General features: G+C 44.9%; 1 protein-coding gene across 1 annotated transcript; it reads left to right on the top strand.

The window, feature by feature from the left end:
• The first annotated feature begins 3,027 nt into the window (after positions 1–3,027).
• Positions 3,028–4,605, top strand: LOC137522213 (E3 ubiquitin/ISG15 ligase TRIM25-like). The gene has a single exon (XM_068242243.1). The coding sequence runs from the start codon at positions 3,028–3,030 to the stop codon at positions 4,603–4,605; it is 1,578 nt and encodes a 525-aa protein (XP_068098344.1).
• Positions 4,606–12,135: the final 7,530 nt, after the last annotated feature.

A 12,135-nucleotide genomic window follows, 5' to 3' on the forward strand; every position in this document is an offset into this window, starting at 1 on the left:
CCGAATGGTTGAACAATGCGCAGTGACTCCATCTGCAAAAAAAAATGATGTTGTAGGTCTTTGGTGCTGGTCTGTGGGTTGACTCTGACTGTTCTCATGATTCGTCGCTTCTGTTTATCCGAGATTTTTCTTGGTCTGCCACTTCAAGCCTTAACTTGAACTGAGCCTGTGGTCTTCCATTTCCTCAATATGTTCCTAACTGTGGAAACAGACAGCTGAAATCTCTGAGACCGCTTTCTGTATCCTTCCCCTAAATCATTATGGTGAACAACCTTTGTCTTTAGGTCATTTTAGAGTTGCTTTGAGATCCCCATGTTGCTACTCTTCAGAGAAAATTAAAAGAGGAGGGAAACTTACAATTGACCCCCTTAAATACTCTTTCTCATAATTGGATTCACCTGTGTATGTAGGTCAGGAGTCACTGACCTTACCAAGCCAATTTGAGTTCCAATAATTAGTTCTAAAGGTTTTGGAATCAATAAAATAACAACAATACCCAAATGTACTGTATGCACCTGCCTAATTTTATTTAAACAATTATTGTGCACTTTCTGTAAATCCAATAAACTTCATTTCACTTCTCAAATATCACTGTGTGTGTCTCCTATATGATATATTTAACTGACGTTTTTTATCGTAACAACCAATGATTTATACAGGAAAATCATGGCGATTAACAAGGTTGCCCAAACTTTCGCATCCCACTGTAACTGTATGGTTCGGCTCCTGCTCAGTACTAGAAAAGGTGAGACTGCAGCACATCGTCCGAACAGCGGAAAGGATAATTGGCTGTAGCTTACCTTGATTTTCTCAGCCTTGCTTCCTTCTTTGCTGCTTCCAGTGTCACAATGAAAGCCTCCTCTGTTGGTTTCATGTAACAGCTAACACACCTTGAAAATCGTTCGGCTGATAAGACTGATTTTAACCGATCCGCCAAGCGGATCCGTCAAAACCAATGTTATCACCTGGACTACCGTTTGTACACACGCCCGATTTGACGTTCAAACGACCATTCCGAACGACTGGTCGTTTGGGAAAATCAGACGTGTGTATGTACCTTTAGTGCCTTACTAGTTTCCTGTCAGCAGGATGAGGTCTTACAATTGCTTACACCTACTTCCTGTGGACTACAGGTCACCCCTCCTTAAAAAACATAAAAGATACATGGTTTCTGCTGTAATGTAGGGATGCTGGAAAATGCAGTTTGGTTATGCTAACTATAAAGAACCCATTTCTTACATTATGGGAAAAGATTTCCTCAATATGCAATTCATGTCCTCTTGTTCAATGGTAAGGTCAAATAATGGATCCTAATTCTAACATTGTATGTATCTATCTATTAATTAAACTAGCTGATGGCCCGGCATTGCCTGGGTGTGTATTTGTCTGGTGTTGGCTCCGCCCATTTTTCTAACTCTTTTAACACACAATTACTCAATTACTCAATGACCAAGTTTGTGAGCTTTGCGGCTTTTGGCATAAATAATTTTGCATTGAAATTAAACAAATCTGATTGGCTGTGGCTCCACCCCCTTTTCTGAGTTTGAACCCCAGTCACCCAATGACCAACTGTACCAGGTTTGAGGCTTGTGCCATTAACAGTGCAAGAATAACAGCAATTAAATATTCCCTTTGAAAATCAATAGGTGAATTTTGATTGGCTTTTGTAGGCTCCACCCACTTTTCTGAATATTAATCCCAGTCACCCAGTGACCACCTGTGCAAAGTTTGAGAACCCTGCCATTAACAGTGTAAGAATGGCTGCAGTTTACATTTTCCCAGTGAAATTTGTATTTGTCTCATGGTTATGGAGATAAAAAGTATCCGATATGTTATTACAGGTAATGTACTGTGTGTGCCAAATTTCATTCAAATCGAACGGATTTGGATGTTTGTTAATTACGCAACAATGGCTGAATGAGTTATTGTTGCGTGATTGAGTAACAAACATCCAAACTTTCACATTTATAATATTAGTAAGATTATTTCTAGGCAGGCCCTCTGAAACCAGAACCTTTGCAACCTTTAACCACTTGCCGACCGCGCACTCATACCGCGCGTCGGCAAAGTGGCAGCTGCAGGACCAGTGACGCAGTACTGCGTCGCCAGCTGCAGGCTGATTAATCAGGAAGCAGCCGCTCGCGCGAGCGGCTGCTTCCTGTCAATTCACGGCGGGGGGCTCCGTGAATAGCCTGCGGGCCGCCGATCGCGGCTCGCAGGCTAAATGTAAACACAAGCGGAAATAATCCACTCTGTTTACATTGTACGGCGCTGCTGCGTCATCGGACGTCCGCCGGGCTGTACTGCGCAGGCGCAGAACTACTGCGCCTGCGCAGTACAGCCCGGAGGACATCCGATGACGTCAGCGCGCCGGCGTGGGACGCAGAAGTGCCGGGTCTTGGAACGCAGAAGAGCCCGACCTGGCAGCCGGCCTGGCCAGGTCGGGTCGGCCACCGGAGACCACCGGGAGCCTCCGGAGCAGTGGCGAGGGCACCTCCTGCCTGCCACGGGCTGGAGGAAGCCCCAGGTAAGTGGAAATTGATTTTTATTTTTTAACCACCCTCCCTGAACCTTCCCCTTAAACCTAAGCCGCTGCTTTTTATATAGTTGCATTTCTCCTGTGTCCCCTTTTCCGTAGTTGGCTTCTGTTCTATAGTTGGTGGGTAGCACTACATGATACATATCTACGGCCATCAGTAGCTCCTCAGTAGACATTTGCAGCAATTCTGCCCAGGTACAAACTGACAGAATGTACTGCAAGTGTTGTGCATTTTCAGTGGATCTTGGTCTTGGCATCAGGCCTAAAATGTTATGTTTCCTATAAAGATTCATCTTCCTGTTGTAATATGCCAATGTTAATTAAAATAAAGCCTTAAGCCTTCTTATAGAAGTTATGTTTTGGGAACTCATCATAGTAAGTCAGGAATTGGAACATACTCAATCTGGCCACACCCTCTTCAGCTCACATATCAAACACTGGCTGACAAAGCCTGTTTCTCTTTTATTCCTACTTCCTTCTGCTCAGCAATGGCGTTTGCTAATGTCAGCGAGGAGTTGAACTGCTCCATCTGCCTGAATGTCTACCAGGACCCTGTCCTGCTGAGATGTGGCCACAACTTCTGCAGCAGCTGTATAGGAAGTGTGCTGGATGCACAAGAAGGATCTGGCTTTTATTCCTGTCCTCAATGCCGTACGGAGTTTGCAGAGCGTCCCGCTCTGCACAGGAACATCGCTTTAAGGAACATTGCAGAGAGTCTCCAGCCTAATATTCCAGAGCAGGAGATAAGTGGAATCTTGTGTAACTACTGCATTAACTCTTCAGCACCTGCAATAAAGACGTGTGTCAATTGTGAAGCTTCTCTGTGTGCGGGTCATGTGAAAGTCCACAGTAAAGCAGCAGAACATGTACTGATAGAGCCCACCACTTGCCTGGAGAACAGGAAATGCCCCATCCACAAGAAGATCTTGGAGTATTACTGCAATGAGGATTCTGTGTGCATCTGTGTGTCCTGCAGGCTGGATGGAGAACATAAGGGGCATCAGGTGGAGTCCATAAATGATTCTTTTGAGAAGAAGAGAGAGAGGTTGAAAAACAGTCTTGATACGTTGTCCTCACAAAAAGCACAGGCCAAGAGTCATATCCAGATGCTTCTCGATCATGAGAGTAAAGTGAAGAAGGATACTGCTTGTGTAAAAAAGACAATCACTGCCTTGTTCTTGCAGTTAAAGAAAAAGCTGGATGATCTGGAGCAGAGGATCCTTCATGAAATGTATCGACAGGAAGGGCTGGTCTCCTGTTCTCTATCTGATCTTATTAAACATCTGGAAACAGAAGTGGACAAATTCTCCAAAAAGATAATAAAAGTTGAGAAGCTTTGCAGTATGACAGATCCATTAAATGTATTGCAAGAATATGGAAAAGACAAAGACATTATAATGGAGGAACATCAGGAGTCAGAGGGGGCAACAACTGGTGTAAAACAATTCTGTCATGAAGAGAGTTTTATAACATCACTGCGAGGCCTGTCCCATATTATGAAGGAGGTTAATATAGATATTTTTGCACAGACTGATACCGACATCGTACTGGACAGAGATACAGCTGGAAACTACGTAAACATTTCTGAGGATCTGAAAACTGTCTCTTGGGCAAAACAGCTGAATAATTATCCAGAGAATCCGGCACGATTTAGCAATAATCAAGTTTTAAGTAAAAATATTTATTCATCAGGGCTACATTTCTGGGAAGTAGAAACAGGTAAAATAGGGAATTGGAGGTTGGGAGTCGCTTATTCAAGCATAGACAGAAGAGGAGATCAGATATACATTGGGAAAAATAAGAAGTCTTGGTGTTTAAGACGCTATGAAAATAAGTTCAGTGTTCTCCATAACAATGAGGAGATCAGAGTTGCTGTAGAATCCTGCAGACACAGTTTTGGTGTATATCTGGATTATGAGGCTGGGCGACTATCATTTTATGCTCTGTGTGATCCCATCAGACATATCCACACCTTCACCACCACCTTCACTGAGCCCTTTCATGCTGCGTTTTTAGTAAACAGAAGCTTTGCCAGAGTCAAGGGCTTTAACTGGCATATCGAATAATCAGATCCTCAGTCATACCAGGTCAAAGTGCCCGCCACCACTAGGCCACCAACCTGATCTAAAGTAACTAACTAATTAAGTAAACCTCATCTGTTAGTTTTCTATTATATTGTACCAATGTGGTGGCAGTTTGTGGCTTCCCCACTCTGATAATCTAGGAACAAATCTTACCTTTCACTAGGAGGAAGTAGGCACCCCAAGATGTAACGTGCGGAAGTGGGAAAGTCGACTGGATAAAACATACAAAGTTGGCTTACCTCTGATGGGAAGGGGGTAGCCCAAATAAAATGATAACATTTTTAATAGAAAGCAGACACTAGTAAGTGTCAAATGTCTGGTTTCTAGTAAACATTTATCATTTTATTTGCGCTACCCCCTTCCTATGTTTTATTCAGCCAACATTCCCAGTTCCACACATTACATCTTGGGATGCCTCCCCATCCCAGTGATACCCAATACAAGCCCCCTCAACTTGGGATACTTGCCATGTATGTTGGTTTCTTGGAACCCTTACATCCTTTTCCTGGAGTGCGACCCACATTGTCAAAGATCAAAGAACCCGAGTAGGGATGGGCTTTCCTCACCAGCTGTTATCGTTGTTGAGTGTCTCATACCCTCGACATACTACACCATCTGGGGCTCCTGGTGTCCCTGTCTCATTTTGTGTCTCCTTTGGAAGGTCCTTGGACTCCATTGGTACAACACCCTCTAAATCTCACCTTTGCTATTGATAAATCACCTGATCTAGTTAAAGTAAACCCGAGGCAATTCTAAGGTGAAAAAAAAATAGATTCTACCCTTCCCTTCCTCCAGAGATTTCCTGTGTCCTCCTGGAAACCATCGTGGCAACCCAGGACCCTTCTTAAGACCACCCTCCTCTTCATACACATATGCAGTAGGGCAGGTGCTGCTATAGTCGAGCAGGTGCAGTATGGCTGCATGTATTGATGAAGAGGAGCGGGGTCACGATCAGGAATCTGACAAGCTCATTTTAGGAGGTCCACACTGCAACAGTGGAGTCCAGAGGACGTGGGAAGCCTCTGCAGGATCCAGAGGCTTCCCTCTGCTTAGGTAAGTAGCAAGGGCTGGCACACTTTCTGTTACAAAGTTAAAAATAGTTTTATCTTTAGTGCCATCTTGGTGGCTGTAGCAGATTTTCATTTTGAGGCCACATAGGGCCCTTCCATAGAAAGTAAACAATACCCTTATTACCAAACAATAACCCAGTGCAAGCGTGGGGGTGGATGTGGGGTGGGGGTCTTAACATGTAAGTCCAGAGACTGATTCTCATCCAGCTCCATTAGTTACAGCAGCCATTGGTTCTGAGTTGGTAAGGTGCACCCATCTACCGGGTCAATTCAATATTTGCCTGTATGTATATCAAATTAGTAATGAGAAAATAATGTTGCTGTACAAAAGTAATTCAAATGTGCCTTAAAGCAATTTCTTCCTTGTTTATGGATACTAGAGTATTGTACTATGATAGCTGTTTTTAGAAGCAGTAGTGTTAAAGGACACCTTTAACACTATAATAATAACACCTGACGTGAGAAGGATATGGCAAATGCCAAATTTAGTTCCTTTTAAACTATACCAGTTGCCAGGCTGTCCTGCTGATTACAAGGTCTTCACGGGGGGATTTTTAGTTACACTCCCCCTCCGAGACTCTGTGTGTTCTTCTGGCACTTAGCCCCGCCCATTGCAGAGACTTGCTGTGGTGCTTCCATGGCACTCTCTGGCCCATATGCAATTCTTTTTTTCTCCTGAATTTTCTCCTAGGAGGAAATTTTTTATCTTCTCTTAGGATAACTTTTCAGCACTTTGCAGTTACAAATATACCAAAAAAAGGGTGGAAAAGTACTATCAAAACTATTTTAAAGAGACTCTGTAACAAATTTTTCAGCCTTAGTTCTTCTATCCTATAAGTTCCTATGCCTGTTCTAATCTGCTCTGGCTTACTGCAGTCTTTCCTAACTGCACTGTCTCTGTAATAAATCAATGTATCTTTCCTCTGTCCTGTTTGTCGGGCTAAAACTTGATTGTGTGGAATGTGCAGGGCTGCTTGTGATTGGTAGAAGCGATACACACCCTCTGCAGGCCCCCTGCACACTCTGTATGACTCACACACTATGCTTAGCTGAGCCTATTAGAAGCTGGTTAGTTTGTTTGTAAACACTGCCTAAAACTGTTAATTACAAGCCAGGATTGCAGCAGAGAGTGGCAGAAACAGCACAGAGGGGCACAGGAGAAAATAATGAATAGAATGGTATGCTTTTTAGTGTAAGAATATTAGAGTACAGATTCTCTTTAAGTATTTTCTTGCTTGCTGGTGGTTTAAAAGGCATTTTATTGACAAGTTTGAAATTGCCACATGGGAGAAAACTGGGGAGAAAAGGCTAATTGCATATGGACCTCTATCTCCAATACAGAGTGCCACAGCCCTCGTCTAGAAGGGGGCGGGGTTAAGCCACAGAAGTCGCCACACATGAGGTCTCGAAAGGCAAAAGGTACAACTGAACTGAGAGGAACATGGAGGCTGACATCTTTATTCCTTTTTTAAACAATGCACATTGTCTGGCTGTTCTGCTGAGCCTCTGTTTTTAAAGTGAATGGGAACCGCATTTAAAAAAAAATGAAGCAAATACCTACCTAAGGAGAGGGAAGGCTCTGGGTCCTATAGAGCCTTCCGTCTCCTCTCTCGGTGCTCTCTATCCTCTGCTGGCTCCCCCCTCCCCGTTTCAATCCCCGACCAAAAGGGTATTTGGAAGTCTTCGGGAGCCGTGTCCTACAGAAGACGTGCGGCTCCATACTGCACAGGCGTGAGCGTGCAAGAGAGCGTGCTTGCGCAGGTGCAGTGCAGGGCCGCCCTTCTTCAGGAGCACTCAGGCTCCCTGAAGACTTCTGAAGCCTCCTCCAGCCGGGTAAAGCAGTATTTGACTAAAGGTATCGGTTGAAAAGGGCGCCCGAGCTGCCTGTATGAAAAGGGCGCCGCCATAGACATCAATGTTATTTCTGGAAATATGGGCTACAAGGTGTAGAAAAGGGCGCCCGAGTTTTGATATAGGCTACAAGCGGGCTCCCCTTTGTAGCCCATATTTTTTCGGCTACAAGGCTTTCGGCTACAGTAGGGCGCCCCTTTGTAGCCCATATTTTTTCGGCTACAAGGTTTTCGGCTACAGTAGGGCGCCCCTTTGTAGCCCATATTACTGCATTTTTTTGTAGCCTATGTTTTTATATGGGCTACAAGTGCTGGAAGCCGAATTATTTCATTCCCCCACTATCCATGGCGGCCTGAAGGGGGAATAGTAATTAACACATCCCGGAGTTTTTTTGTAGCCGAAGTTTTTATATGGGCTACAAGCACTGTAAGCCGAATTATTTCATTCCCCCACTATCCATGGCGGCCTGGAGGGGGAATAGTAATTAACACATCCCGGAGTTTTTTTGTAGCCGAAGTTTTTATATGGGCTACACCAGGCGCCTTTTTTGTAGCCGAAGTTTTTATATGGGCTAAACCAGGCGCCCTTTTTGTAGCCGAAGTTTATATGGGCTACACCAGGCGCCTTTTTTGTAGCCGAAGTTGGTATATATGGGCTCCACCAGGCGCCCTTTTTTACCGGTGCCCTTTTCATATAGACCCTGACTAAATTAGTCAAATACTGCTACAGGGCGAGCCAGCACTGGAACGAGGGGACCAGAAGAGGAGCCGGAAGGCTCTATAGGACCCAGAGCCTTCCCTCTCCTTGGTTAAGTATCTGTCTCATTTTTTTAAATGCGGTTCCCATTCACTTTAAACCCTGACCAAGCATGCAAATCAGGTGTTTCTGACTGAAGTCTGACTGGATTATTCACATGCTTGTTTCAGGGTGTGATTCAGACACTACTGCAGCGGAAGAGATCAGCACGACAGCCAGGCAATTGGCATAGTTTAAAAGGAAATTAATATGGCGGCCTTCATACATCTCTAAGTTTATGTGTATTTTGAGGCCAGTTTCACACCAGAAACCTGCATTTATTTTATTTTTTTTGCGGTGCGATCAAATCGCACTGCAAAGTCAAAAACAGCCTTCAGAGATTACCCCGGCAATACGCAGTAATCTCACTTCTGGCTGCGAGCCGAGCAAGAACTCTAGCGCTCACTTCCTGTTGCAGAAATACGAAGTGCATTGACAAAATATACTTTTCTGTATGTGCGACGCAAACGCGGTGTCTGTGGCACCATAGCCTTACATGACTTCCAATCACTGCACGTTGCTGCGGGTGGTTGCCGAGAACGCTGTTGTCGGAGTGTCAAATCCGTAACTTTTGGCGCATCGCATCACACCACGGCAGGTATGAAATGCCCCCAGTTTATCATTGCTGTAGTGTTACCCTGTGGTAAAAAACATCCCAATGTGAAAGGGGCCTGAGGCTACATTCACAGGGACTCACTGCAGTGTGTTGTGTGTGTTGGGCAATATAATCACATTGCTAATGCAATGCGATTCTATTGTAATGGTATGTTCTCATCAAATTAACAGTGTGATGTGATGGGATCCGTTGGAGTAACGTGGTGCATGCAGTGCGGTACCAGATAACGCGTGCATTACCAGCGGAAGTGAAGCATACTTTGTATGTGGAGGTCGGGAGAACCTGGCATCTTCCAGAAAGAGGGAATAACACCCTAGAGGCCAGGAGCCCCTTATGGTGTAGTATGTTATGCACGTGGTATAAATGACACATAGTTTAGGGTAAAAAAGAGTAATTTATTTGTAAAAAAAAAAAAAAGCCAGTCCATGCGTTTCACTGGTTGACTTCTGTAAAACGCGTTGTCTGTTTTTGTTTTGTTTTTTTCTTTACAAATAAGCTACCTCTTATTAAACTATGTGCCATGCGGAGGTAAGTTCCTCTTACCTTTTAAACTGTTTTAGTGATTTGGTCCTAGATTTCTTGTGTATATATATATATATATATATATATATATGTATGTGCCCCGTATATTATTGTATATATTTGCATTAGCTAGTTAAATGGGCTTGGTGTTTGGGGGAGGGTTATGAGTGCATGTTTTGGGATATTTCTGCATTGCTGTGGTTTAATCACTGGTGCACCTTATAATAAACGTGTGTTTAGACGTAAGCAAATCCCGTCTTGTGTTTCTCTGTAATTGTGGTGACCCCTAACCAAACCCGTTTGTAACAGTATGTACTGCATGCTTCTCTGTGTGCTTCATACAACACCTACAACCAGGAGTCGGAGATGTTTGGGTACCTGGAGTTGGAGTTGACAAAAACAGTTCCGTCCCCGACACCTAATAAATTTCAATTGTAATGAAAAGAATATTACAGCAAAGTTGAAATGTCCCATTTCACACAAAAAATAGTCATAAAGAAGTACTTTTCTGCTGTACGAATAAAGACCAAAGTTCAGCTGTTTCAGCAACGCAATACATTGGGCATTGGGCAGCAACTGTCTGATGCCATGCATCCCGGGAAAGCACTGCTGCAGGCATTTCAGTGCGCTGTGCTGCGCTATCCCATTTAGTGCAACTGAATAGGATCAGCAATGGAGTAACCAGCAACACAGGAGCTGCATGTCGTGTTGCTGCCAATGTACATGTCAGTGTGTGCAGGCAGGCCCTAAAAAAGGCAAGATTAGACAGAACATTTATATTGCGTTTTTCTCCTGCCGCACTCAAACCTTATTGGTTTCATATAATTGTTTTGTTTTTCTTTAAACGTCTTGGGACCACGGTAGGTGATCTACACCGCATCTGCGGGTCTCTAACCAGGGCTGCGGAGTCGGAGTCGAGGAGTCGGAGCAATTTTGGATACCTGGAGTCAGAGTTTGAGTCAAAGTCGGTGGTTTCATAAACTGAAAAGTCAGAGTTGGAGTCGGATAATTTTTATACCGACTCCACAGCCCTGTCTCTAACTCTGATGCAGCGTATATCGGTGCGGAAGTTAACTTATATGTGACAGCCAAGATTCCTCCTGTCAGTAAGAAGCCAGTTTCTTTGGCTCATTACCAGGTGAGAACTTTGAGACAATCACAGTGATCATGGAACGGCCTCGTTAAAACTAGGCTCTGGTCCTTGATGGGCCAGAGTGGTATGGTCTGTAATTGGTGAAACTGGCCGATATTGGAAAGGGGCTCACACTTGCGGCCTATTGCTCCCAAGGCACTTTTTATTGACCGGAGGAAGTGGGCCAGAACCCATGAAACGTGTTGTCTTTTGTGCATGAATAAATATTTTCTACTAAACACGTGGCTTTTCCATTTGCGAAGGTAAGACACGATGAGGCTGATTCATCAAGCATTCATTAGCAGTGCAGCTTAAAGAGGCACTTAAGCCTGGAAAAAAAAGTCAGTTTTACTCACCTGGGGCTTCTACCAGCCCTCACAGTCAAACGTAGCCTTCTTTGCGTTCCCTTCCGCAATAGCTTCCTGCGCAGGACGTGATTGCAGACAGGAGCGCAAAGAAAGGGGCGCGTGACTAGGCCTGAGCAGGCGCAGTGAGCCTGTTAGGCGAAAACGAAACTAGCTGGGGACAGGAGGATCCGCGAGTGACTGCGAGGGCACAGGATGGCTGCAGGGGGCTGGTAGAAGCCCCAGGTGAGTAAAACTGATTTTTTTTCCCATTCCCTTTAATGTGAAGGAGCACCCGCTTTCCCTCTCACATAGCATCGCTCGTAAGCAATGCACGTAACCAAGGGAAGGCACGCTCCTTACATAGCAGCGAGCACTGCTATGTAAGGCAGGGAAAGCTGGAGCTCCTTCACATTAAGCTGTACTGCTACGCAGCGCAACTTGATGAATCTGCCTGTATATCCCTTACCTAAAAGTATATCGGTACTTTCGTATTATCCCATCTGGAAAGTTTGGCAGCTTTGTTAAAATTCTATTTGCTCCTCCCGGAAGATCCTGTTTGCTCCTCCAGGAAGTGTTTGCGTGAGGGGGGAACGGATAGGGATAGGTATCAGGAAGGGTGTTTGTGTGAGGGGGGAGGGGGCGGTTAGGGATAGGTGTCAGGAAGTGTGTTTGTATGGGGGAAGAACGGATAGGGATAGGTATCTGGAAGGGTGTTTGTGTGAGGGGGGACAGTTAGGGATAGGTATCAGGAAGGGTGTTTGTGTGAGGGGGGGACGGTTAGGGATAGGTATCAGGAAGGGTGTTTGTGTAAGGGGGGGGGCGGTTAGGGATAGGTATCAGGAAGGGTGTTTGTGTGAGGGGAGGACGGTTAGGGATAGGTGTCATGAAGTGTGTTTGTATGGGGGAAAAACGGATAGGGTTAGGTATCAGGAAGGGTGTTTGTGTGAGGGGGGGATGGTTAGGGATAGGTATCAGGAAGGGTGTTTGTGGAAGAGGGGGGGGGCGGTTAGAGATAGGTATCAGGAAGGGTGTTAGTGTGAGGGGGGATGGTTAGGGATAGGTGTCAGGAAGGGTGTTTGTGTGAGGGGGGGGGGGGCCTGTTAGGGATAGGTATCAGGAAGGGTGTTTGTGTGGGGGGCGGTTAGGGATAGGTATCAGGAAAGGTGTTTGTGTGGGGGA

This window comes from Hyperolius riggenbachi, chromosome 6 (genome assembly GCF_040937935.1).
Source record: "Hyperolius riggenbachi isolate aHypRig1 chromosome 6, aHypRig1.pri, whole genome shotgun sequence".
In the NCBI taxonomy this organism is placed as follows: Eukaryota; Metazoa; Chordata; class Amphibia; order Anura; family Hyperoliidae; genus Hyperolius; species Hyperolius riggenbachi.

Coding starts and splice junctions, on each gene's coding strand:
- LOC137522213 (XM_068242243.1), top strand. CDS start 3,028: ATGGCGTTTGCTAATGTCAGCGAGGAGTTGAACTGCTCCATCTGCCTG.